The 24,266-nt window shown below is 41.4% G+C and overlaps 3 protein-coding genes across 13 annotated transcripts in view; 2 read left to right on the top strand and 1 right to left on the bottom strand.

Moving 5' to 3' along the window:
* The window catches only part of cacna1c (calcium channel, voltage-dependent, L type, alpha 1C subunit), a 170,402-nt gene extending 160,429 nt beyond the window's left edge, over positions 1–9,973 (top strand). For all 7 annotated transcript variants that reach the window (XM_046379142.1, XM_046379136.1, XM_046379139.1 and 4 more), the window contains one exon: positions 415–9,973. In XM_046379142.1, coding sequence (XP_046235098.1) covers positions 415–897 — 483 coding nt within the window. In that variant the 3' untranslated portion in view covers positions 898–9,973. The remainder of the gene's footprint in view (positions 1–414) is intronic.
* A 1,543-nt stretch (positions 9,974–11,516) lies between these two features.
* LOC124053717 (zinc finger protein 2-like) lies at positions 11,517–16,132 on the bottom strand. Of its 4 annotated transcripts, none has more exons than XM_046379146.1 (8): positions 15,997–16,132; positions 14,381–14,583; positions 14,160–14,270; positions 13,857–13,952; positions 13,647–13,757; positions 13,237–13,417; positions 12,848–13,051; positions 11,517–12,762 (listed from the first exon to the last, which is right to left on the bottom strand). In XM_046379146.1, the coding sequence occupies exons 2-8, from the start codon at positions 14,528–14,530 to the stop codon at positions 11,738–11,740; spliced, it is 1,878 nt and encodes a 625-aa protein (XP_046235102.1). In that variant the 5' UTR covers positions 14,531–14,583; positions 15,997–16,132; the 3' UTR covers positions 11,517–11,737. The 4 variants fall into 4 exon arrangements, with proteins under 4 accessions (XP_046235102.1, XP_046235103.1, XP_046235100.1 ...); XM_046379147.1 differs by having other exon boundaries at positions 15,963–16,093; XM_046379144.1 differs by lacking the exon at positions 15,997–16,132 and adding an exon at positions 14,782–15,050.
* Positions 16,133–16,170: 38 nt separating this feature from the next.
* On the top strand, positions 16,171–21,215 carry tspan33a (tetraspanin 33a). Of its 2 annotated transcripts, none has more exons than XM_046379150.1 (8): positions 16,171–16,299; positions 18,169–18,226; positions 18,381–18,508; positions 18,944–19,018; positions 19,710–19,805; positions 19,944–20,072; positions 20,172–20,333; positions 20,451–21,215. In XM_046379150.1, exons 1-8 carry the CDS (start codon positions 16,198–16,200, stop codon positions 20,550–20,552), a joined length of 852 nt encoding a protein of 283 aa, XP_046235106.1. In that variant the 5' UTR covers positions 16,171–16,197; the 3' UTR covers positions 20,553–21,215. The 2 variants fall into 2 exon arrangements, with proteins under 2 accessions (XP_046235106.1, XP_046235105.1); XM_046379149.1 differs by having other exon boundaries at positions 20,169–20,333.
* Positions 21,216–24,266: the final 3,051 nt, after the last annotated feature.

Below are 24,266 nucleotides of genomic sequence, written 5' to 3'. Positions count from 1 at the left end.
GATTCAAGTTGCTCCAATGGGTCACAGAATAAGGACGATATGTTTTGCAATACAAATTTAAATTGTCATCTCCAATGGAAACTACTGGAAATATTAGATAGTTTTACTACTTCTGGCCCTAACAAATGTTCTCAAATGAGACAATTCAAGAGATTTAGAGATCAGTTATAGACTTTTGGCACTAGTGATAACGATTCACAAATAGATGCTATCTAATAAGAAATTTGATGACTATCAAACTATAAAAAAATCAAAATAATAAATGTCAGATTTGTTGGGGTCGTAGTATTCCACCTTTTCCCTATTACACTAAAGTATATTTTTTCCTATTCCCTCCATTCTTTCCCCCAATTTCTCTCTATATTTCTCCCTTCCTCTTCGTCCATTCCTCTCATCTCCCATTTCCCTCTCAAGGTGCTAATATCAGAGGGCTTGGGTCATTTTGCCCAGGATCCGTCGTTCATCGAGGTGACCAAAGCCGAGTTGGCCGACGCCTGCGACATGACCATCGAGGAGATGGAGCACGCCGCCAGCAACATTCTCAACGGCAACACCGCCATGAACACCACATCCAGTACCTCCTCCACCTCCCAGCACAGCCCCAACGGCAACCTCCTCCCCTTCCACACAGCAGCAGCAGCAGCAACGCACAGGGACCAAGCGGTCAGCGAGGGCGGGGACGAGGCTGGAGGAAGCAGAGGCTCCGTCCATGGGCCTTCCTCGGTGGAGGAGCGGCAGGTGCTGCTAGCGGGTGGGAGGGGACGAGAAGAGGAGGAGGAAGAGGCAGAAGTGATGGAGGAGGGGCACCACATAAGCTCTGCTGTGATTGGAGGAGCACGGCAGAGGAACAGCGGGCTGTTGGAGGACGAGGATATGGAATGTGTGACGAGTTTGTAGGAGTCGGCTTGACAGGTTCAATCGGCCGACTGGCCCCTCTGACATCATCAGAAACTGACACTTGTCAGTGCTGGGTAACAGCGCCGCAGCTGGCTCTGTCTGTCCCCGCCCCTTACACACACACACACACACACACACACACACACACACACACTCACACAAATTGTCTGCCTCTCTGCCAGACGTAAATGCTCTGGACATTGGCGGCCAGTAACGCAACCTTACACATCTGGTTCTGACTTTGATGGTTTCTATGAGTTTGTATGTGTGTGAATATTTGTAGTGAAGTATATCACACTATACTCTATACTATCTGAGCGTATGCTTGTGTGTATGTGTGTGTGTGTGTGTGTGTGTCCTATGATTTTCTCTATTTGTATGTGTACATGAGTACGTGTGTTCTCCACACGTGTCTGAGTGTGTCTCTAAAGTGCCTCACAGTTTTATCATGTCCTCAAAGTGTGAAGAGCAAAAGAGTAGAGACAAGAAAAAAAAGCAAAGGGAAAGCAGGGATGAAGGAAAGGTAGCAAGGAAACAACAGAATTTGTTTCCTGCAGATTTCCTGCAGTTGACACAGTGTGTTTATTGTTTTCATTTCCTCTGCTTATGTTGGTGTTGTGTTATTGTGTTTGTCTGGCCGCCATGAAGCCAGGTAGGGGACAGCAGGCCAGCTTTTGGGGGGCATCTGTTAAGGATTCAAATCTGACCGCACCTACTTGAGGTCAAAGGTCAACTCCTCCTTCTTGGTCCACTGATGATGAAGCGCTGTATTAGAGTAAACGGGGGGCAAGGAAAACCCTGTTTGAAATCTCATTTCTCTTCCTCTTCCAAAGCTAAGGAACCTTGGAGCACAGCCCTGCCAGCTTGGGGGTGGGATGAAGGTGACACGCCACCCCCAGCCAAGGGGGGGAAGGATTTGAGGGATGGACCAACAGCCACAACAGGGCTGCTGTAGGGGGCCATGGGCAGAGAGACACTCTCTGGCCAACAGAAATCTTGCCAGCTCCTTTATCTGCTGGCCGATGAGACGCCAGTGAGAGACAAACTCACCTCGTCTGTCACCTTTCCTCCGCCGCTTCTACTCGTTTGGCCACGCCCACTTCCTGCCCCAAACAGGAAGTGGGAGGAGCATTTGGTGGCTAGGCAGCGACAGGGAGCCCCCTTTTCTGCCTCATACCTCGCCGTTCCTCACTCCTCCCTCTTTCCTTCCTCCCTCCTCCTTGGGTATTCCACCATCTGTCTCCCTCCATCGCTGGGTTTTTGCTTTTTCAGCCCTCGGGAGGCGAGTGTGTCAAACAGGGCAACAGAGATGGAGGGCGCAGTAGAGAACGGGAGTGACTGATTGAAAAGAAAACAGACTCTGGGCATGGATCTACATGGGATCTGTCCGTCAGTCAACCTCACTTCCTTCTCCCGCCTCTTCCTCTCAGCGTGGAATCCTGTTGGATTTGCTGCCACACACTCTCCCTACAGACCACGCCCACAATGTATTTAACAGTTCAATATTGTGCAAAACTGGCTAGCCATGACTAATTTGTTTTATATTCATGATGTTATTGGTTTAATTTATCCTTGATTTGTTTGCACAATCGGGGTGCTGGTCTTATAAATGTATTTTTGCTCGGTTTATTTTAGGAGAATTTTAAGAGGTTTTAAGTATCGAAGCAGGGCGTAGTGTTTGCGTGCGAGTGTATAACTATATTTGTGCGTGCGCGCGTGTGTGTCTGCGTTTTAGTACAGGATGTATGCGTGTGTGCGAATGCGTGAGATAGAGTGTATCCAAAAGGGGGGTCTTTCTCTCTATCAGTATGCACCTTTTACAGATTGTATCTATTTATTTATTTATTTTTCCCAGAAGAGAAAAAAATGTGTGTGAGGATGTACGTTTGTATGTACGTGTGAGTGATTACTTACGTATTCTAAAAAGCTGATTTTAAGCCTAGACAGTAAATTAAGGTAGCATTACAAGTATGGTATTGTGTGCGTGTGTGTGCGTATGCGTGTGTGTGTGTGTGTGATAATGGGCCTCCTTAACACAGGGTTACCATGGACAGGCATGCTTCCAAAGCTTTGTGGTTTCTTTAGCACGGTTTTTACTTTTTAGCCAAGCTGCAGATTCAGAAGCCACTCTGTCTTTTGAAAATTAGTCATTGCGTAACTTTCCTTTATTTTTCCGTTTAGAGCTAGTTAGGCATAAGGTCTCCAGCGAGGTCAGAGTGATGGTCAAGTTTACAGCGGCGATGAGTTTCGGCATTGCGGCTTAGGCCGGAAGGTAACGAGTCTTTTGGCTTCCGCTGCTGCTTCTTCTTTATGGTGGATGGTTGCTCTGAACGGTAGAAGCACCAAATCTGTAATGCCACAGTGATGTTTCATGAATGAACTTGGGGGATGATGACGCTATGACGCTAGTTCATCATTTAATTGTAGTTTAACCTCCAAATGACCTATTAGGGCTGGTGTGCAGATGCTGCAAGACTTCTGAGTCACATCTCTTTGTCATGATGAGTTATTATTGATTTTTTATCATTGTTAGAAATAAAACAGTTCCCTGTCTGTAGTATCATTTACTAGTAAAACTAAGTACTGTCAAAATTATGCTACAAACAGAAATTTACTGTTAATTTATAAGATGTGGTAATTGTTTTGGTATATTCTTGGATATAAATTCAAAAAACTGTCATCTTGGAAGGAAGTTTCATCCCAGTCTTTTCATTTATTTTTTTCTAATGAGTTTCAGGTAGCGCATCAATTTTTATTGATCTTTCTGTATTATGGCATTGGTATGTCCCTATTGGTGTTGTATCTTCTCCCAAAAAAACAACATTCCTTGTCACATATTAGACGGCTTTATAGTATTTAAAGCTGAAATTTATCAGTTCAGCTCTTAAACTTTGGACAACGTAATTGTTGTTTCCACCATGCTAAGATACTGGGATAGTGCTGAAAGTCTGTATCTTACCAGACCAGTGCTCACATTGCAGATACATCTCAGTGATAAAGTCAGTTTCATGTTAAGGTTACAGTATTAAAAAGAGTACTTCAGAACTCTTGTTAGCTTAAAATGTTGCTTAAAAGAAAAATCTCTCAAAACGTCACACTGAATTACCACTCAGAGATCACATGTCAGCTTAAAGCCATTAGTTTTTCACTTTCATTTTCCCATCAGCAGCTAATTGCTGAACTCTCATACATGTTGAGCAGAGCAGGTTTGTGGCAGGGGAGGGTACGCGTGAACACACTGCCATACACTGCATCCTGTGCCAGTAACAGACTTCTGACATTATTATGCAAACTTAATGTGAATGTTGAACGTGTTCTTCGTGGCAGTGCTATCGTTGTTTTGTGGTTATGATCAAACTGCGTGCCCTGAAGAAGTCTGTAATGTCAAAGGAAATACTCTCCCTGATATTTAGACTGTTGTTTTTTTTTTCTTCCTAAAAAAGCTTCAGTGTTTCGTTTTTTCTTTCACTTTTTCCAAAAGCACCTCATTAAAATAGTTCTTTATTCAATCAACTTGGTACCATAAGCTAACAGGCTTCTTTGCAGCTAGTGGCTCCATTTCAGTTTAAGCTGTTTCTTTTGGTCATACAAGCTAGGAAGGTAGGTTTAGGTGTATGGTCACACAGGTCAGTGCGTGTGCATGGAGGCATCTTGGTTCAGTGTTTTATTATCCAATTTATATCTCCCTTTGTGCTTTCAGTTTTGTTTCCCCACTTTGTAGAATCAATCCTGTTAAAGTTAATTTAAGCCTGAATTTAAATTCCCCTCCTGGTTATTTATGCTAATTTACTTGACAAACCTAAAGGCTATTAGGTCTAAATTCTCAATCCTAAATGTAACCAAAAGGCACTCGAATTGTAAAGTAGTAGTTTTTGAACTCAAGCTGCTACATATGAGCAGGTGTGCTTTCTATGGAACCATTTTGTTTCGTATAGCAACAACAGCTATGAATGTCACTCTCTCAAGGCAGTTTTGATAAGAAAAAAAATGACAATAATCACTTTAATTATCCAACACAGACTTGACCAGGTTAAAATCAGGACGGGAAGATTTCCACAAGGCTGCATCACTCAGAAACTACATTCACGTTGAATCCTTTACTTTTTGCGTTTCTAATTACTGTTCATTTACATATTGTAGACACACACACACACACACTCCTATAAAGTAACACTGCATATCAGAAGTGCCGAACAGGGCTTTGTTTCTGTCTGATTAAAAGGTTCTTTGGTTTCAAATGCAGCTGAGAGAGATTCAGAGGCCTGTGGTGCCCCGTGTGGCGTGGAGCAGCATTGCAGCTTTTCTGTCCTGTACAGGTGAACGTGAACAGTGAGGTGTTGTGTTGCAGTATATGGTATGAGTGGGTGTAATCCCGCATCCCACAAGATATGCAAAAACAATGCAATAACTATGACTGTATACAAGGTTCCCGAAGTAAATATACTTGTGAAAAGTGAAAAAAAAAATCAATATCATGACAATGTTTTTTGTTTCCTTTTTGTTTGTTTTTTTAGTTTGTTACACTTTTAAGTAAACTCAGTGGTTTCATTGCCAGAGAAACCTAACATACTTGAAATCAGGTACATTGCAGTGCAGTATAGTGAAGATGTGATTATTTATCTTTATCGTTCCAGGGTGTTGGGTTTGCATCTGCAGTCAGAAATGTGTGTTGAGATGGCAGCATGAAATTGATGGTGTTTTTTTTTTTGTTTGTTTGTTTTTTTTTGTTTTAGTTTTTTTTTTGCTCATGGTTTAACATCAAGACAGTGGAGAGACCCAGAACGAACAGCTGATCTCTTATCAGCAAAAACAAGTAACTTCATGACTCAGTAGGTTTTTGTCCCTTTTCTCTTGTTTATTTCCACTTTGTTTCCAAGTGGGTCGAGCTGCCACTGTGGGCGTACAATCAGTATTGCATGCTGTTCACGTGCCAGGTTTTGCAGTTTTGTATTTATCAGGTTAAGTATCATGTCACACTACAACAGAGTAGCTATTTATATTTGGTGTACATATGATTGAAGTCAGTATTTCTTCTCCACATAAACATCTGACTGTGAACTGCAGTGGAGGGGTGTTTCCACGGTAATTTTGCATATCTTGTGTCTTTGGGGTCTCTTGGTTCAGTTTCTGATTGTTATCCTTGAGAAGGACGGAGCTCATGTTCATATGATTGTGAGAAGGTTGAGAGAAAAAGCAAACCGAAGGATTTTTACCCCCCAGTTTCGACTACTTCTGCCTACACGTTGCCGTAGTTTTTCTTCAACTTCTATTTGTTTTATCCTCGTCTGGCGTGTTGAAGTGGGGAACAAGTTATAAATGGACCAAACTACCCATAATTATTAGCTTTTCATGAAAACATTGGCGGATATAGTGTTGGTCCCGCAAACACATGCACACTTTGTTGCTTACTTGTTTTATTTAAACACAGTCAGTCAGTGTTGTCCTGCAGTGTAATCTACAAAGGAAAAACATGGAAATAACCACAGCGACTACTACTTTGCAACTATTTAAGTTTGATATTTCATGAAGTTGATGCACTCACAAGAAGAAAAATGGTAGAAATTTATGCATCAGATGTCGACATTCAGCCCCTAGCGTGGGTCAAACTCCCAAATATGATACGTACTACATTTCCCACAATTCAACACGTCCTCTGTAGGTCTTTTGATCTCCATGCCCTCAGTTTTCAATGCAGACTACAACTGCATTAGTTGTAGTACACGTCACGGTGTGTAAACTAGCCCTGTGTACGCGTAAAATGTATGGAGTGGCCCTTTAAACAAAAAAAGAAAAGCTCATTACAGGTAGTTCCCGAGAGTTGTCAGAATACGACAAATAAAATATTTTGATACTAAGTGTATTTCCTCAAGAAAAAGCAAAAGATAGAGAGAGAGAGGAAAGGCTCGGTTCATCGACGGATGACAATCTGACAGTTTGAGGCAGCGGTTGTTTTGTCTGAGTAAGAATGTCAGATGGAGATTTTTTTTTTTTTTTTTTTTTTGCTTTTATTTCATCATATTTGACATTCAGGGTGGTCTGACATGGTGAATTATATATCCAAGTGATGTTTTTTGTGCATGGGTTTCTCTCTCTAGGGATATAAAGTATTGGTCCTATGTGAATGATAATGTCTTTTGTCTCACCACTAGCCAATGATTGTATATTTTTATATACCATCTACTATAGCAAGATATATATGGATATATTATAATATTTAATCACCAGAATGTTTGAGCAAGGAAAAGGCAGGACACTTATTTGGGAATGTAAGTTACTGAAATATTGGTCATGAAAATGTGTTTATATAATAGGCCTACTGACTGGGGGTCAGTATGAATTTATTGAGCAAAGGAATCATGTAGTTATATTTACTGAAGAAGAGACATCGTATGATTAAGCTGATGGCTTATAGGGCTTTTCGGTCATTTCACAACAGTCTTTGTTGTGGCTTTTCGGCCCATAGAAATATGGCTTTGTTTAAATATGATTAGCAGCAGAACAAAAATAAGTTTTCATTTTTAGTGATTTTTAAATAAGGCCACACGAAATCTACCCATTGGCAGTGCTGCGAGTCCAGAAGCAGGAGGCTCTTTGTTTAGCCACCAGGGAATAGAAACTCAAATTTAACAACCTGACATCCACTTTAAATTTTCAAGCAACATAATCTGGAATCTAAAATCTGTTTGCCAGCGTTTGTTTTGTTTTGTTTTGTCTTGTCGTGAAGTGTTTTGACATGAACCTACCAGCAGTCTGTCGGTGCAGGTCAGAGTCTGGACATTTTCCTACTGTAGCACTGAGAGACCAGCGTCTCTTTCACAAGTCCTACATCAGCAACACACGCACATAAACACACTGTACACTTTTGCAAATGCATTACTTAAGCTATTAAAGGCATCTAACCAAAAAGAAAAAAAAATCCACCTTTCAAGGACTAGATCTCTCTATGCTTTGAGCCATGAAAATCATGTAGCTTCAATTTTTTTCTTCCAGGAAAGGAATTAGAGGACTTGAACTACATCTATAAGGCAGACAGGGACAGAGTTCTGGACAATGTGTTCATGCAGCATTAAAAAGACACACACACACACACACACAAAAAGATGTGTTGGATTTAGTCTGGAAAAGAAAAATCTATCAGATTTTATTTTATTGTGGCATCTAAAAATGTTGAATTTATGTGCTTGGGGGCGATGAAAACTCTAAAATATTTTCCGTTTGTGTGGAAGAGCTGCTATACGTGTACATGAATAAATTTCAAGCTGCTCAGTATTAAGAAAAGATGTCATCTGCCATGCTTTAACAAATATAGTGTTTTACACACACACACCATTTAAAAAGTATTAAGAGTTTTGTGTTTTTCCTCAGCTATACACAGATATGTCTTACCTGTCAGAGAGAGTGAGACAGGAGAGCAGGAGTCGTGTTGTTTTTTCCTGCCTCCGTCGCTCACATTTCCTCACGTGGATCTGCCATCACTGCAACAGATATATTTTCTAAACAGAAGTGTTTGTCTATCGCCGTTTGATCCTGACAAACATATTTTAAGAGGACTATTTTGAATATAGACTTTATTTTCCTTTATTTCTAGGTAAAAATAAATAATCAGCACTAGCCTGTGTCGTCGTAGGAATCTCATAAAATCCTAATCAAATATGAATTCCCTTTTCGGGAGAAACGAGAGAGGACGGTCTCTTTGTTTCTCCGTTGTACAGATGTTATTATGATGCCACGCCAATGAACGCTTTGAGAAATGGAACAGAAGGTGAAAGAGGAGATATGTTATTAAATACAAGTTTATATTGCAAGTCTCTTTTATTTTAGATATTATATATAGAAACAATATATCTAAATTATAAGATATTGAATGAAAGTTTGATGGATTTTGCAGAGAAAGAAATCTTGTTGTTGTTTGAAGGGGAATGCAGCCCGAGGAGGACAAAATTGTTTTAATGTTTTTTTACCATCAGCTGAATGTTTGTGTTAAGTTCACAAATTATTACCAATAAGTTTCCTTTGTGTGAAATTTAGCTTTTGTCTGTTGCCAGTGCAAGAGCAGGACTTTTCGAGAGAAACAAAGTATAGTGGGATAATAGTTATTTAATTCCAAGATTTAGGCAGAAGTGGTGCATTACACAGAATGACAGTGACACAGTATATAGACGGATGATTGATTATGAGGAACACATTTATAGCCTGAAAAAAGTTGTAATAATTGGATATAACTGTATGGATTGGACTGGTGTCACAGAGTTTCAAAACCGAAATCAACTGAAAGAATCTTGAACCAACCTTCTGCATATTGTGCTGCTCTGGCTCACAGTGACACTTAAATGCATGTGAAGTCTTGAGACAATATAATCTGTTCACTGGAAATGATGGTGAGGAACATAAATATGGTTTAATTACAACCCTCTTCCTTTTCCCCGGGGCTGCTCAGCCCTAAAATGAACCAAATAGGTTACACTTGCTTGCCCAGTAGATTTAGAAATGACATGTAGGATAGTTAGATACGAGTCACCCACTGGGTGGTAGCACATACAGCAGCACTCCTGTATGAACATTTAGGACGACTGTTAGTGTTGTAAGGATCCTTAAAGCCTTGTGTTCATCACTCATTCCTTCTTTCACTGCTCTTCACCCACTCAAATGAATAATAAATGATAAAGCAGATCTATCCATCTATCAGACACAGAGGTTACTCCTGATGTTTCGCTTTTTTTTTGGAGAAGAACGCTGCGCCCGCAGTCTGTCCATTGAGCGGAGGACTTTTCCGTACCTACCAGCTATAGTTTCAGTGACTTTCTTCGGGATATCACAACAGCTAACAAGTCTCAGCTCTGAAGGTGTGGCAGCAGCTTAACGATGCAGACTTCCTGTGCTGTGTCCTGTGACTTCAGTGCTTCTGGTGTTTGTCCTTCAGTGGAGCCATGAATGTCTCGCTTGCCTCCCTGCATCTTCTACGTCTCTCTCTAACTTCACTGACGAGAGCTTCTTATCGTTGTGCCATGAATGATAAAGATTTCATCCCTTGAATGTAGGACGCGGTGACGCTCATATCAGTGTTCTTACATATCTGGAAAAAAAGTGACATTAAGAATTTGAAAGATTTAGGCTCCTGGTTTTTGTTGAGATCATTTTTTTTCAGCAACCCTTAATGGAAGAAGGTGTTGGAAACTTCAGCCAGCTCTCTCAGTTTTGTCCACCACAGACATAAAAGACCTGGTTTGATTAGAGTCTCCACAAACTGTGATTGCAAATGGTTTTCTTCTGGCTAACAAAAGCCACAGTTGACCACAAACAGGTCTTGTATGCCTGTGTGTGTGTGTGGTTGTGTGTGTGTGTGCATGTGCGCGTAGGTGCAGCTATAATGAACGACCTGGCCCACCTGAGAGAATCGGCAGTGTCACGTACTTTCCCAGTGTTTTCTTCAGTGAGTTACTGCTGGTGTGGAAACGACGCATGCAGGCGTCAGCCACATTTCCCGGCCTTTTGCCGTCCTGACGCTATCTGCGGGGCTCAGTGTGTTTAACGAAGGCCAGGGCTGTGCGGCTCTGCTCTCCACTGGTCAGTAGTGTCTTATCATGTTCATAGTCTTAGTTCACTACTCATGCAAAGTGTTGAAGGGCCTTTGACAGGACTGAGCTTTTTTTGTTTTAATTCTTTTTCTGTGGGATTGAAGTCTGTCGTTAATCTTGGAGATTATTTTTTTTTTTTGCAGAGAGACCAATTTGTTGTAATATTAGTAGTGACGCTACTGTTAAGTGTAGTATTTAATAACAGCACTATTTATGGTCAAAAAATGAACTAGAGCGTGTTATTGTACTTGCGGTAGCTTTGGAGGCAGGTGGCTTGTTTTGTAATTGAGTTCTTTAACATAAGCCACGCCCCCTCGTTTGGGAGGGATTTCATTGGCTCTGAGGTTGCTAAGTGACTCTGGCCCAACATCATTTGCTTTCCTCAGTGTTGACGACTGCATGGTCTCACGGTTGACGCACCCATTTTTCTTCTTCTTCTTCTTCTGCTTCTCTTTTCTTTTTTTCTAAAGGAGAGCTCTTGGGTTTTTTTTTGTTACTGTTCATTCATTTCATTTTAGATTTTAGAAAGGGAAAGAATACAAATCAAATAAATCAGAATATTAATTCAATCACTTTTTCTACTCCTATTTTCAATAAAAAGTGAAATGAAAAACCAAACAAAAAGTTGATTTGTAAATAAGTAATGTACAGTTTGTATCTGTAACTTGTCAGTCTGTCATTGGTGACAGAGTCTGTCTTGCTTATAACGCACGCTACCAGTAAATAAAAAAAAGGAAAAAGTATATTTAGACTGTATGGTCCCTTGAAAGCAAGTTTTAAATTAATATCTGATGTATATTCCTGTAACATTGCATTTTTATCTGAGGAATGATGTTATTAAAAAATTGCAAATAAATTGCATTTCCTACAGCTGTGTTTTTCACTTTCCCTTCTTACATTCTCTTTTCCTCTCCATAAAACCTCCTCAGACTCATGGTGGAACCCAGTGTGTCTGTACTGAGGTCTGGGGACATTTACTGGTTAATATAAATGCTTAAAAGCTCACAGTTATTGTATGTTATAAACTCACACATAACCCTAAACTGATGAATTAAAATAGATTTAATAGCTATTTTTTTCTTCAGCATGTGACAAAAGACTGAATGTTCCATTGTGATACACACAGGTTTTGTATGTACAAATTCAGCCGTGTGTGAGGGTATTTACACAGCAAATAGCTGTTGAGGTTTTTGTGAACATATTAATTTTGGATTTCAAAAAAAAAAAACTTGATAAGGTTAAACAACAGCACTGAAATCGAAACATCATGTGTCAAGTTTATGAGTTGCCAAGTGTCTCTTCATGTTCCCCTGCTGGGAGAATTCCCTCTCACAGTTGGGACACTTAAACGGTTTCACCCCGTTGTGGCTGAGCGTGTGTCTCTTGAGGCAGTTGAGCGTGAGGAAACGCTTCGGGCACTCTGAACACAGGTACGGACGCTCCCCCGTGTGCGAGCGAGTGTGGACGTTGAGGTGACTCTTGCTGGAGAAGCCCTTCCCGCAGTGGGTGCAGGTGTACGGCATCTCGCCCGTGTGAGACCGAGTGTGCAGCAGCAGCTCCCCGGAGGACAAAAACGACTTCCCGCAGGTGGTGCACAAGTAATTCTTCTCCCCTCTGTGCATCTGCATGTGTCTGGTAATGCCTGCTTTGCTGAAGCCTTTCCCGCAGATGGTGCACAGGCTGCTGGGGCCTTCATGCAGCCGTTGGTGCTGCTTGAGGGAATAGCTGCACAGGAATCCCTTTTTGCACTGGCTGCAGATGAATATCCGTCCCCTCTTGTGGAGCCTCTGGTGCTGATAATAGCCAGACGGGCTGGTGAATCCCTTTTCACACTGGGTGCAGCAGTACGGGAAGCTGTGGAGCTTCACGTGAGTCTTCACTTGATTCGGATGTTCAAAAACCTTTTCACACTTCAAACATTTGGTTTCTTCCTCTGTGAAGTTTTTGGTCACAAGTCGAGTACTCAGAAACCTTTTGTCTTCCCCCGTGGGCTCTTTCCGTCTTCGTCGTTCCTTGTTTTCCACATTGTCCTTCTTTTGCGTGTCTTTCCACTTTTTTTCAACACTGTCTTGAAGGCTCCGTTTCCTCTTTTTCTCCAACTTGCCCCCTACTTTGTTCTTTTCAGCGTCTTTACTATTCTGCTGAGTCTTTGCTCTGTTTTTTTTCACAGAGAGTTTCTTCTGAATGTCAGCTTTAATGTGGTGCTCACTCTGGATGTGCTTTTGGACCTTCCTCTTTGTGCGGTGAGCGTACGAACACTGAGGGCAGATGAATAAACAGGACAAACGACCTGGAAACAGCAGGAAGAGCAACGCGTTAGTAAAATAAGATTCTGGACCAGTTCTGGTCTGCTGCTGCAGCTGATTTTGTCTAACCTGATGCCCTTTTTGGCAGCCAATCATTTGCAGTGACGTCTGAGCTCTGACTTGAGTTTTCCTCTAAATCCTCCAATGTCAAGGTGTCTTCTTCATTGTCATAATCATCGTCCCCACTGTAATGCTCAGTGAACCTATCCGCTCCAGTTGAAACAGGAAGGGCCAAAGAGGACAAAAGGATATCTTCTTCGCTGCCGGAAGGAGCTGTAGTAGAGGAAGAGGCGATAACCATTTTACATATTAGTGTGACTTGCCTGAATATCAAAAGTCAAAGTTGTGGTCAATAAAAGAAAACAAGTGAGCAAAGCAAGACAGCAGGAAGGAAACAAACCAGAAAAAATGGGGGGGAAAACTCCTTCGGTTTCTCAGTTCTTTTCCGTTAAACTTACCAGAGCTGAGCGTCCCCAGCTGTCTGTGATGAAGCAGCAGGGTCTTCAGGGCGAAGGGTTCACACAGATGCTGTCCTAATTCCTCTGACACAGATGTTGTGTCAGTGAGCCACGCTGCTGTCTGAGACACACAGGGAAGACCAACAAGATGCAGGCTGGCATGTGAAACCACAGTCACGGTCTTACCTCAAAGCAAAAGCACAAAGACCCGGTGACACCGTTTGATGCTTTGGTTCAAGATTGTCACAGGAAAAATAACACACTTAAACAATTTCTTCCTGGTTTCACATTGAAATACAAGAATTAAGACTGTGTGATGTGTTATGCTAATTGTATCAACTTAATTATTTTTCTGATGGCATATTTCTGTACATGTAACAGTTAATAAAATTGTGACCTGTTGTTAGTACCTGTTGCAGGTCTGGTATGGGCAGTAGCTGCTCCAACCTGGACAGAAATTCAAACACCAGCTGCTGCAGCCTTTGGTCATAGTTAGAGCCGTACTTTGCAGGGAAAACCTCCTAGAAAAACAGTCAGAGCTTTAGATTAGCAATACATGACTGCTGTACACGGTTGGTGAGGCTCTTTAAGAGATGAGCACTTCTCATAGATGGACTCACTTGGAAGAATAACTCCTTTTCAAAAGGCACATTCAAAAGGTTCTGAACCAGGCTGGCAAAGTTGGTGTACGAGGTCTTCAGTATTTCACCACTGGCCTGTCAGGAAGTGGACAGTAATGAAGCTGAGGAAGGTTTCAGCTACTTTTCACTTCAATTTTATGTGTTCATCATCAGCTTGTATGAAAAAGGTTACATCAGTTACAACAATAACGGTGGTACAGATCATTCATTTTGGCAACTCTGGATTTCTAAATTTATGTTTGTTGTCCATGTTTGTTCGTGGGGGCAGCTATGAATTTTCACCATCTGATCAGTGGAGTTCAGTTCAGCGCTGCAGGCGTGGATTTTGTCCAGGTGTCTCTGGATGGCCTGCAGGTTGGCGACGCCATCACCACGACACAGCTCGAGAATCAGCTGCAGCAGGCCAAAAGTGAGACAGAAAAGCAATCACGAGTCATTAAGTATCATCTTGGCATGACTGACATTTAAATTTAGGTTGAAAAAGAGAAAGAGTAATTCCTCACCCTTGCTCTCAGGCTCAGGATGAGCTGAGCTCTCTGACCTGGACTCAGAAGCTCTGGGACGAGCTCTGTCGCCAAACTGATGAAGTCCACCAACTTGTCATACTGCATCACACGGTGCTGCTGCACTACTTGCCACACGAATGCAGACATGAGTCTCAATGGAGAAACGAGGAGGTGTAAGGAAGTCGGAGGAAGAGGGGAACCTGGAAAATACATTTGAGACAAGCGTACTTAAAGAAGCTGTTTTTAAGGAGGCTCAAATGCAAACCATTACAGGGGGTCTGATCGCGACTCAGAGGATTAGCTAATGTTAGCATACTAACATTATGAATAATTTTATTTTTTCAGTTTTGGTAAAATGACTGCCTAAGTATTCTTGCCAGATAAATAATCACACAAACCTTTGCTTTTCCACGCCATTTCTTCTCTTTAAAACGTCTAAACTATGAACAAAATACTGCTTTTGCATTCATTTTAAAGGGCAGGGAAATGCGCTTGTAACTTCCGGGTAAAACGGATGTTATTAAACTGTAGTGTCGCGTGAGTATTCCTTCAAAATAAAGGATGGCACATTCGATTGTTTCGTTGCCATTTAACACACTAACTCGGTGGAGTAAACGGATTCAGCGGTCTTTTGTGAAGCAATGACACATAAACTAAAATGTAAAAACCAAAAAGAGAGAATGGAAGGAAGAAAGAAAGGGTAAGCTAATCGGTACGTCACATGCAGGTGGTTGTGTGTGCTTACGAGGAAATAGCACATTCTACCAGCAGATGGCGCACGTGTAATTCCTTTGTGATATCCTGACCCTGATTATACGTGCGTTTATTAATTAACAATGGATTAAAAACAAAATCTAATACAACCAACCACATCAGCCCTGCAGTCTCTGTCTTTCGTGTGTATTTTGGGAGAAATGTCAATTATAAGTGTCAAGAAAATAGTGATAGTGAGCCTACATCTGAACCACTTTTTAAAAACTGTTGATGCCAGTCAGAGTAGTGTGAGGTTAGACACTGTAAAATACCCCCTTAAATGTAAATACACAATTTACAGTGGTGGAATGTAATTAAAAACAGACAAAAAACATTACATTAGTAGCTACAAATTCGAGGTACTTTTACTTCATTTTGGTGCTCTTTTGTTTGCTGATACTTTTACTACGCCACTACATTTCATTGCCAAATATTGTACTTTTTTTACTGCACTAGTTTTCGTAACTTTTCAGATTACAGTTTTTCATACCAATTCTGCCTCATGAAAAGCAAATCTGGTGATTACAAATCTGAAATGTTAATAAAATAAAGGATGAAATGTTTTGTGTGTTTTTCTTCTTCTAAAGCTAAATGAACCCGACACTAGGTATGTAACCTGTTATAAAACTAATATAACTTATAAGGATAAAATAAACTGTTCAAACAAGTTCCACATGAGGTCATTTTAAATTCTATTCTAATACTATGTACGGAATTTGGCATTTCATTGGCACGAGAAATGAAAGCAAAATATCCACACGGTCTGTCGTGTGAGCTTTTCTTTTAACTTCAGGAGTTCCTGCTGCAGCTTCTATCATATGATCACCTTTACAGAAGTGAAACGCGACGTGAAAACACACCCAGCTCAGTCGTTTTCACGCCTGCTCAGTGCTGCTCGGACTGCGCCGGCGGCAGCTTGTCGCTCCTGACTGTAACTGTGCGCGTCCTCTCAGGTTTTCTGAGGAAAATCCGACAGCTCATCGTCCTCCTTATGCCTCCGAGTGTTTAGTTTATTCGCACTGCTTAAAGCTCTTTTGGGAAACTCCGGGACACTCGTCGCCATGGGAGGAAGACGCAGAGGCGCACCTGGATATGATGAGGACTTCACCTTCGTCAGTCCAGTCGTCAAGTATCTGCTGTTCATGTTTAATTTTATATTTTGGGTAAGTATTTCTTGTGCTGTTACTTATTTACTTACTTAGTTATTGATATTCAGTGTATGTTCCTTGGCCAATCAAATCTGCTCTCTGGTAAAGTTTATATTAACAACAAAGTAAAATGTATTAAAGGTGTTTTGTTTTTCTTTCTTTGTGTTTGTGTTAGTTGACAACTGGGCACCCCCCGCTGCCTTATTTGAGTTGGTTATTCATTAACTGGGGTGTTTTCCAAAAAAAAAAAGAAAGAAAAGAAAAAAAAAAGAAACAGTATCCAGGAAACAGGAGAAGGGAAGTGAATATACATCGCCGATCTATTCACATATCTGCTCAGCCACTGGACAAAGGCCAAGTTTTAGTTTTACCTTTCAGATCTGACGTTTGTCCCAGCAGATTCTGATCTCAGAGCCTGTCTGGCCCGCACCTATTGCTGCCAATAGGAAAACACCTACATTACAAAACAGAACAGAGCGAAACTGCTGTGGTTTTATTTCAGGCTTCTTCCTTTCACGAAATACCCACCTGCCAAGAAGCACTAACTTTTTCTTTTTTTTGACTGCTTGTTTTACTTGTTGTTCTAAATGTTAATAATTGCACAACTTCAGGGTTAAAAAGTGAAGGATTCGGTTAAAAGTAACAGCAGAGGGTTGCAAACAAACAAACCAAACCAAACCAAAGTTCATATTCTTGGGTCTCACTATTAGGTGCTTAGGGACTGTAGCATAAGGAGATTTCTGACTTACAACATTTTAAATCAGATCTGCTGCTGCAGATTAAACTTGTTGCAGTTTCGCGGAGTGTAAGGAGAGTTTGCTGTTGTCGTTGTTTCTGGTTGAGTAAAAATGACAGAAGAAGAGACTTGAAACATATTCGAATCAACTGAAGACACTAGAAGTGTCAAAGAACATCTGAGAAGTCATTAGGTCGATGTAACCCTTTCTTTTATCTTCCAGACAAACCCGTATGAGTGTGTCAGTCGTGATTAAGCTGTGAACATGACTTCTGGCCATGCACAAACAAGATTAGGCCGTGCAAAAACTTGAAGCCCTTCAACATGGAATGTGTTGTTGTCATTTGTGTTGCCTCTGGCTAAAATGTGCTCTGTGTAGGACTATTACTGCAAATGCATGGGTTTCTAGTCTAGATTGTCTATAATCAAAGCAAACGTCAGAGAAAGTCCACATTTTCTTATAATCCTGGTGCTTAGCTGTCTGGTGAGTTGGTACAGTGCTGATGAAACAAATGTTTGAATCAGTTATATCACTACAGCAAGCGATTTAGTTTCACTTTTTCACTTTCACAAAACTGTTACATTTGAACAAGAACAATATGTGTCCACCATGTCTGCTTTATTCACTGGGAAAGCGAACCCTTACAAAAGCGGGCACGCAAATCTAACTTTGCCCTCCCACCTCAAGAGGGTGCAGCGTCTGTGGTAACTGGATCCTCTGCATTCAGGGTGGGAAGGGTATTTCTGAGGGCTGCCTGTTATTCTATTGAGACACGAGAGGAACTCTGAGTGAAAGGCTCTTTATTATTTAGGGAAGGGTACAGATTGCTGCCAGGATCTGCTGCATCTGCATTTCTAATGAAATTGTGCTCCACTAGTTTAACACTGATTTGGCCTGGCTGTCAAGGTCTTGGTTCTTGTAAAGTGTTTTGTTTATTTTAAATATATATAAAAGGGGATTTTATTCTGCTATTAAAGCCTTGTCTGTCATTTCTATCCAATAAAGTGTTGTGGTGAACTGGACAAGCACAAACACACAAAAAGGTTCTTTACATACCGTGATGTGTGGATTTTCTTTATTACGCCCCATCTGTATTTTATAATGCACAAATCATGAAGAAATCTTGGAAAACCTTTGTTCTCCTCAGATAATCTCCCTGGTGTTGGTGTTAATCGGCGTGTATGCCCGCGTGATGAAACATGCAGGTAAATGATCCTTCATACAGTTGAGTGTGTCTCTACCACTTTCACCATACAATACAGTGGGGAAAACTGGAGGGGAAATAAAGAAAAAAAGACAAAGTTTCTCTGTTCACCACCAGTCATTGAACCCCTCTGTTCTCCTTCTTCTTCTTCTCAGAGGCAGCTCTGGCGTGTCTGTCGGTGGACCCCGCTGTAATGCTGATGATTGTGGGGATCCTCATGTTCATCATCACTTTCTGTGGGTGTGTGGGCTCCCTGCGAGAAAACATTTGCCTCCTGCAGACAGTAAGTCCAGAGTTTTTCGCCCACGTCAGACCTGAACATATTCTGATGAGAGGAACTGTGAAGAGCTGGTTTATAGACCTGCAGTGTAACAGTGTGGAGACACACACAGTGGTGGTGGGGCAGATGCCTCTATGAACAGTGTTTACACCCGTAAAGAGAACATTGCAAGTTTTATTTTGAAAAACTCAAATGCAGGAATGCAGCAATGTGCTTAAGCATTCTAATAATAAATGTAAAAAAAATCCAGTCTTTAGTAACAGTGTCATTTTTAGCTTTCTTGTGTTTTCTGTAGGTAACAAGTAACATCTGAGTTTGCATGGAGAGGCAGGATCTCATGGAATCTGAACCCAAAACAGGTTCATTTTTACAGTGCTGTAACTGTCTCTCTCCCCCTCCTCCTCCTCTTCCTCCTCCTCCTCCTCCTCCTCCTTACAGTTCTGTATCTGCCTGACAGTGATCTTCATGCTGCAGCTGGTTGCTGGGATCCTGGGCTTCATCTTTGCTGATAAGGTAATCAAACAATATAAAGGATCTGTCAGAACATAAATGTACTTTTTTGGATTTGTTTTTCTTGTTCTCCATTTATGACGGTTGAGTGAACCACAAACATAAAAATAAGTACTTATAAAAGGTTGGTGGTTAAAGTCACCACAAACATCGATGTTAATTTCTGTTTTTTGATATTGTTTAGCTGTTTTTTTTATTGTACTAAATCTTTAGCTGTTTTTAATGTACATTATTGAGATGCATTATAACATATATAGATTATTAGAATGTTTTTTAAATGTAGTCATGTCTGAGAGGTAGAAACTTCACAATGATGCTGATGCACCTTAATAAAGGTACTAAATTTGTATTCACACTTGGGGTAAACTTTGCTGAATTTGTTCTTTTCTGATTGTGAAGAATGGAGAAACGCTGTCCTCTCCTGGTCTTTGTCTGCAACTGCTGTGAATTTGCCCACAGATGGGAGTGATAATTGTGATTTTGTTAGCTCTTCAGGTCAGATTTCTGGTATTATACAGAAAAGACAGCAGCAGGACTCTTGGCTTTGTCAGATTTGCCATGAAACTACTCCTAGCTGATAAACTTACTTCATGTGATGTGAAAACTTATATTTTTATGATGCAAAACATCATCAGTCTGTATATTCATGATGTGTCTTTGTGGGTTACTTGCTTCCGTTTTAAATTCTGCCAAGGCTCGAAATAAAGTGACTGAAATGATCAATGACGCCATCATCTACTACAGAGAGGATATTGATCTGCAAAACCTCATTGACTTTGGTCAGAGAGAGGTAGGGATTCAGTCCAAATGCACGTTTCGTATCATGCATGCTCAATATAAATACCAGGGCAACAGCCTTAACAAAGTTGTGTCTACACGCACATGCTAACATGTTTTCTTTTCTCTTCCATCTCCTATGCTTCCTCAGTTTAGCTGCTGTGGTGGTGTGACGTACACCGACTGGTCGCAGAACATGTACTTCAACTGCAACAAGGACAACCCCAGCAGGGAGCGCTGTTCTGTCCCCTTCTCCTGTTGTCTCATATCCACAGACAAGGTCGCCTTCTTTACAAGACTCCGCTGATTTATTTTTGTCTTGTTTCGTTTTTGAACCTCTAAATATTTATCTGTCTTTAACTCATGTGTACTTTAGCAGATGGTTATCAACACCATGTGCGGGCAGGGCATGCAGGAATTAGAGTACATTGAAGCTGGGAATCACATCCACACCAATGGCTGCATAGACAAGTTGGTGAACTGGATCCACAGTAACTTGTTCCTACTGGGAGGCATCGCACTGGGACTGGCCATACCGCAGGTAGGATATGGTGCAAACTTACCAGCACACACATCATGCCAAAGCCTCTTAAGAATGGAGACTAACTCAAAACCTGCTGGCGAACCCTCTGGTTGGGTTTTCTTCTCCCTCTCACAGCTGGTTGGAATCCTCTTGTCTCAGATTTTGATCAACCAGATCAAAGACCAGATTGAGCTGCAGAACTACAACCTCAAGCACCGCTCCGACCCGTGGAGCTGATACAGGCCGGATCACGCCTGATTGTAATGAATGGCACCAGAAATGAGGTCTGTCACCAACAGGTAGGGAGTGAGAATCACAAAAGTAAACATCAGTCATCCCTGCCTGGACTGAGCCTTCAGCGTCGCTGCTCGTGGACTCAGAAATACAAGATGCATGTTAAGGGAGCACATGGACAAATCGTGACTGTGCTTTCACATATTTGGCAAGCTGGTGGAAGTCCACACACACAAAGGAAACAGATGCAGAAAAAGGACTCTGTCGCCGCCTACTGGACATAAACCATGCCTGCACTGACCAAACTTTACAGTAGTAGTTAGTTAGTAGTAGTAGTAGTTAGTAGTAACACCCAAAACAGGGGCAGGGGTGTGGGGGGTGCTCGGGGTGGGGGGGGCACCGATGAGATCATTGACCTTTAAACACAAACTGGTATCAGTATAGTCTTTCAAGTCTAAGTTATTTTTTATCATTCACTTTATTTTTTTATCATAAATGTTAAACAGGAGTGTCAGTTAATGTATGGTATATTTGCATATTTCATTTCCTTGGTGTTGAGCATTTTCGACCATTTACTGATTTTAAAAGTTGTATGTATGCTCAGAAATGCTGCTTTTGGCTGTTAATGTGTGTACGTTCAAGAACATAAATCATGAATGCACATTATGCCAGTTGTTACACTACATAGACATATTGGGATGAGGCTGTTTTCCAGTGGTTGGGCTCAGCCCCTGATTTCCAGTGAAGGGAAATCTTAATGCTTCAGCACACCAAGACATTTTGGACAATGCTATGCTTCCAACTTTGTTGCAACAGTTTGTTGAAGACCCTTTTCTATTCCAGCATGATTGTAACCCAGTGCAAAAAGCAAAGCTCCATAAAGACATGGTTGGATGAGTTTGGTGTGGAAGAACTTGACTGGCCCACACAGAGCCCTGAACTCAACCCCATCCAACACCTTTGGGATGAACTGGAACGGAGACTGTGAGTCAGGCCTTTTGGTCCAACATCAACCTCGCAAATGCTCTACTGCATGAATGAGCTAAAAACACCGACAGAAGAAAACTGCTGGTCCCCATTGGTGTAATGGTGATGTGTTCCAATACTTCTGTCTATATAGTGTATGTGGTTTTGAAGACAAACCTGTTCATTTAAAACAAAAGGATTTTGGGCTGCAGAAATGGCACACAACCCTGTTACAAAAAGAACAGTATAATAAATGTTTGAGTACACGATGCTTTGACGGAGTTTCATTCGACAGTTAACTGTAAGGATAATGTTTGCACCGATTGTCTGACTCTCATTGTAACATGACCTCATGATGTCGTTTTCCTCCTCGCAATTTATTCAGCTGGCTGCCTGCATGGCTGCAGATCTGCTGGATTTCGCGTATGTCTCAGTGCTGCTGTTATCCATACGTGTTTGCCAAACCACACAGACTCTGTACACATGCTGTGTGGCGCTCCATCTATTCTCAGTCCCGTATGCATCATTTGAATCCTGTTCTCGCCTCCTCCTTTTTCATTTTTCTTTTGTAATTATTTTCAAGCAAAATACAAAATGAACGGGGAATTCCCCATTCACCACTGAAGAAAACATTTGCGTGAGCGCCTGAGGTGCTGCAGCGTTGTTTTGTTGATGGGCCAAGTTTGCAGTTCGGGACCAGTCATTGGGCAGACGGTGGCTGAGGTTCTCCAGCCGAGGAAAACATCATAAGATTTATAACAAAATAAAACACAAAATTAACCCTCTCCAACTCTACTCGTTGTCTCCATACAGTACCAATTAAAGCTTGACACCAAAGGAAAGTGTGGCTATAATTAACTGTTTTTGTCAGGATTTCTGTGTCTCCAGATGTGAATTTCAATATTTAATCTTGTTGTGATAATTCAGATCATTTAGTTTTTGGGGTTTTTTTTAGGGAGGTAGGTCGAAAGAAGGGCTGTCGTTTGACTGGAGAAATTTTCATTCTTCGCCTTCTGGCAAAAGGTCTAACTGTGAGGAAGCATAAACCGACGCGGCCACTCGTCTCCACCCTGTTTCTCTGCCGGGCAAATGAAAACTCAGGTTGTGAGAGACGTTCCCAGCCTGAAACCTGATGCCTGTAATCTTTGGGAGCAGAAACAGTCCTGCATGTTTAACAGCCCTTTGACGTAAGTCCGCAATCTAAACATGGCTTTTCTATGTTAGTTTAAAGCAGTAGTTGCTAACATTTCTGGGATTTTCCCTTCAGCAAAAAAAAAAGAAAAAAAAAACAACAAATCGAATCTGATGGCACGAAGGAGTGAAAAAAACCCTTTGGGACGGCACAGGTGTGACATGTTAGAATTTAGTGAAAGCAACTGTGTGTAATGAAAAAGTGACAGTTCTAACAACGGCTCTGCATACGTCTCTCTTGATAGTGTGTGTGTGTGTGTGTGTGTGTGTCAGTGAGAATGAGTGTGTGTTGGCCTGGGCTCCCGGGACACTGTGTGTGGTCTCTGGTTTTCTCCTCTGACTCACTTGGGCGGCCATGTTACTGTGGATTTCAAGGAGGCAGAGGCAGGCAGACAGACAGACGCACACACACACACACACACACACACACACATGCAGAGAGAGAGAGAGAGAGAGAGTGAGAGGAGGGAGCCAAGTTAACCCAGATTTACTCTCAGAACACCAAGGGAGAAACAAAGCATCTGCAGCCATGCAAATACCACAAGTGCACTGTCCAATTAATGCGATAACAACAGCACCAGGGTTGACAGTCTTAACCAGAATGAAATCTGCTTTCATGGCATCCTGGCATTTTCAATAAACTTTATTAAATCAGCACACATTAATGTGACTGTGTGTGTGAGTTCTGTGTTTTACGCCTGTTAATATTTTAAGTTGAGCAGTTTTTTGACGATTCCTGCAGCCACCTTAACCCACGGCAGGAAGCCCAGTCCATTATGGAAGTCCCAGGGGAGACACACACACACACACAGATACACACACAGATAGACATGCACACTGCTGCAATATGAACATCCAACAGAGTTTACACAGTTATTAATAAAGGCTGAAGCATTCTGACTATCATGGCCTCAAATAAGCCATCAAAATACAGTTAAAAAAGGTGCTTCTAAATGTAAAATGTAATAATATCTCTGAGATATTACATGTATTTCCCCAGGATGGACAGCCATTCATTCAGTACATACTAGTCAAATATTTTTGTCATACAATTATATATAGTATATTTATATACATAATATGGCTGCGAGTAACACTACTGGATTTCTGGATTTGTTTTGCACAGAGAGTTGATAGTCGTATAATCATTTATACAGTCTGTGGTAATGTAATGTACGTAACGTGTGTGTGTGTGTGTGTGTGTGAGATGATGAACAGGTCCTGCAGCATCATCAACACTCCTCTGAAATTAGTTTTCAAACACTGTTTTGTATGCACATTAAATACACTCACGTTAATGGCTGCTGCATTAGAGCACCTGTACATTGTTTTGGTCCATCAGTAAGCTCCAAGAAGAAGAAGAAGAAGAAGAAGAAGAAGAAGAAGAAGAAGAAGAAGAAGAAGAAGAAGAAGAAGAAGAAGAGCTCAGCTTCGCTCTCTTAAAGCTGTGCTGGTGACATGTGGGATTCAGCTCAAAGCTTTATTCTCAGGTGAGAATAAAGCAGATGTAAGGGGGTGTCTGTGTTGCTTTGGGGGTCCTTGAGATGAGAAACTTTGAGA

Source organism: Scatophagus argus, chromosome 22 (assembly GCF_020382885.2).
Source record: "Scatophagus argus isolate fScaArg1 chromosome 22, fScaArg1.pri, whole genome shotgun sequence".
Taxonomy (NCBI): Eukaryota; Metazoa; Chordata; class Actinopteri; family Scatophagidae; genus Scatophagus; species Scatophagus argus.
The sequence above is the reverse complement of the archived record's forward strand: the minus strand, read 5'-3'. Positions and strand labels throughout refer to the sequence as shown.

Bases quoted from the DNA above. Each gene is read 5' to 3' on its own strand.
- tspan33a (XM_046379149.1), top strand. From the start codon at position 16,198: ATGGGAGGAAGACGCAGAGGCGCACCTGGATATGATGAGGACTTCACC. The intron at 16,300-18,168 runs GTAAGTATTTCT...TGTTCTCCTCAG, and splicing joins TGTTTAATTTTATATTTTGG to ATAATCTCCCTGGTGTTGGT. The intron at 20,334-20,450 runs GTAGGATATGGT...TCCCTCTCACAG, and splicing joins TGGGACTGGCCATACCGCAG to CTGGTTGGAATCCTCTTGTC.
- LOC124053717 (XM_046379144.1), bottom strand. The intron at 14,271-14,380 runs GTGAGGAATTAC...GGCCTGCTGCAG, and splicing joins TCCTGAGCCTGAGAGCAAGG to CTGATTCTCGAGCTGTGTCG. The intron at 13,758-13,856 runs GTGAGTCCATCT...CTGTTTTTCTAG, and splicing joins AAAAGGAGTTATTCTTCCAA to GAGGTTTTCCCTGCAAAGTA.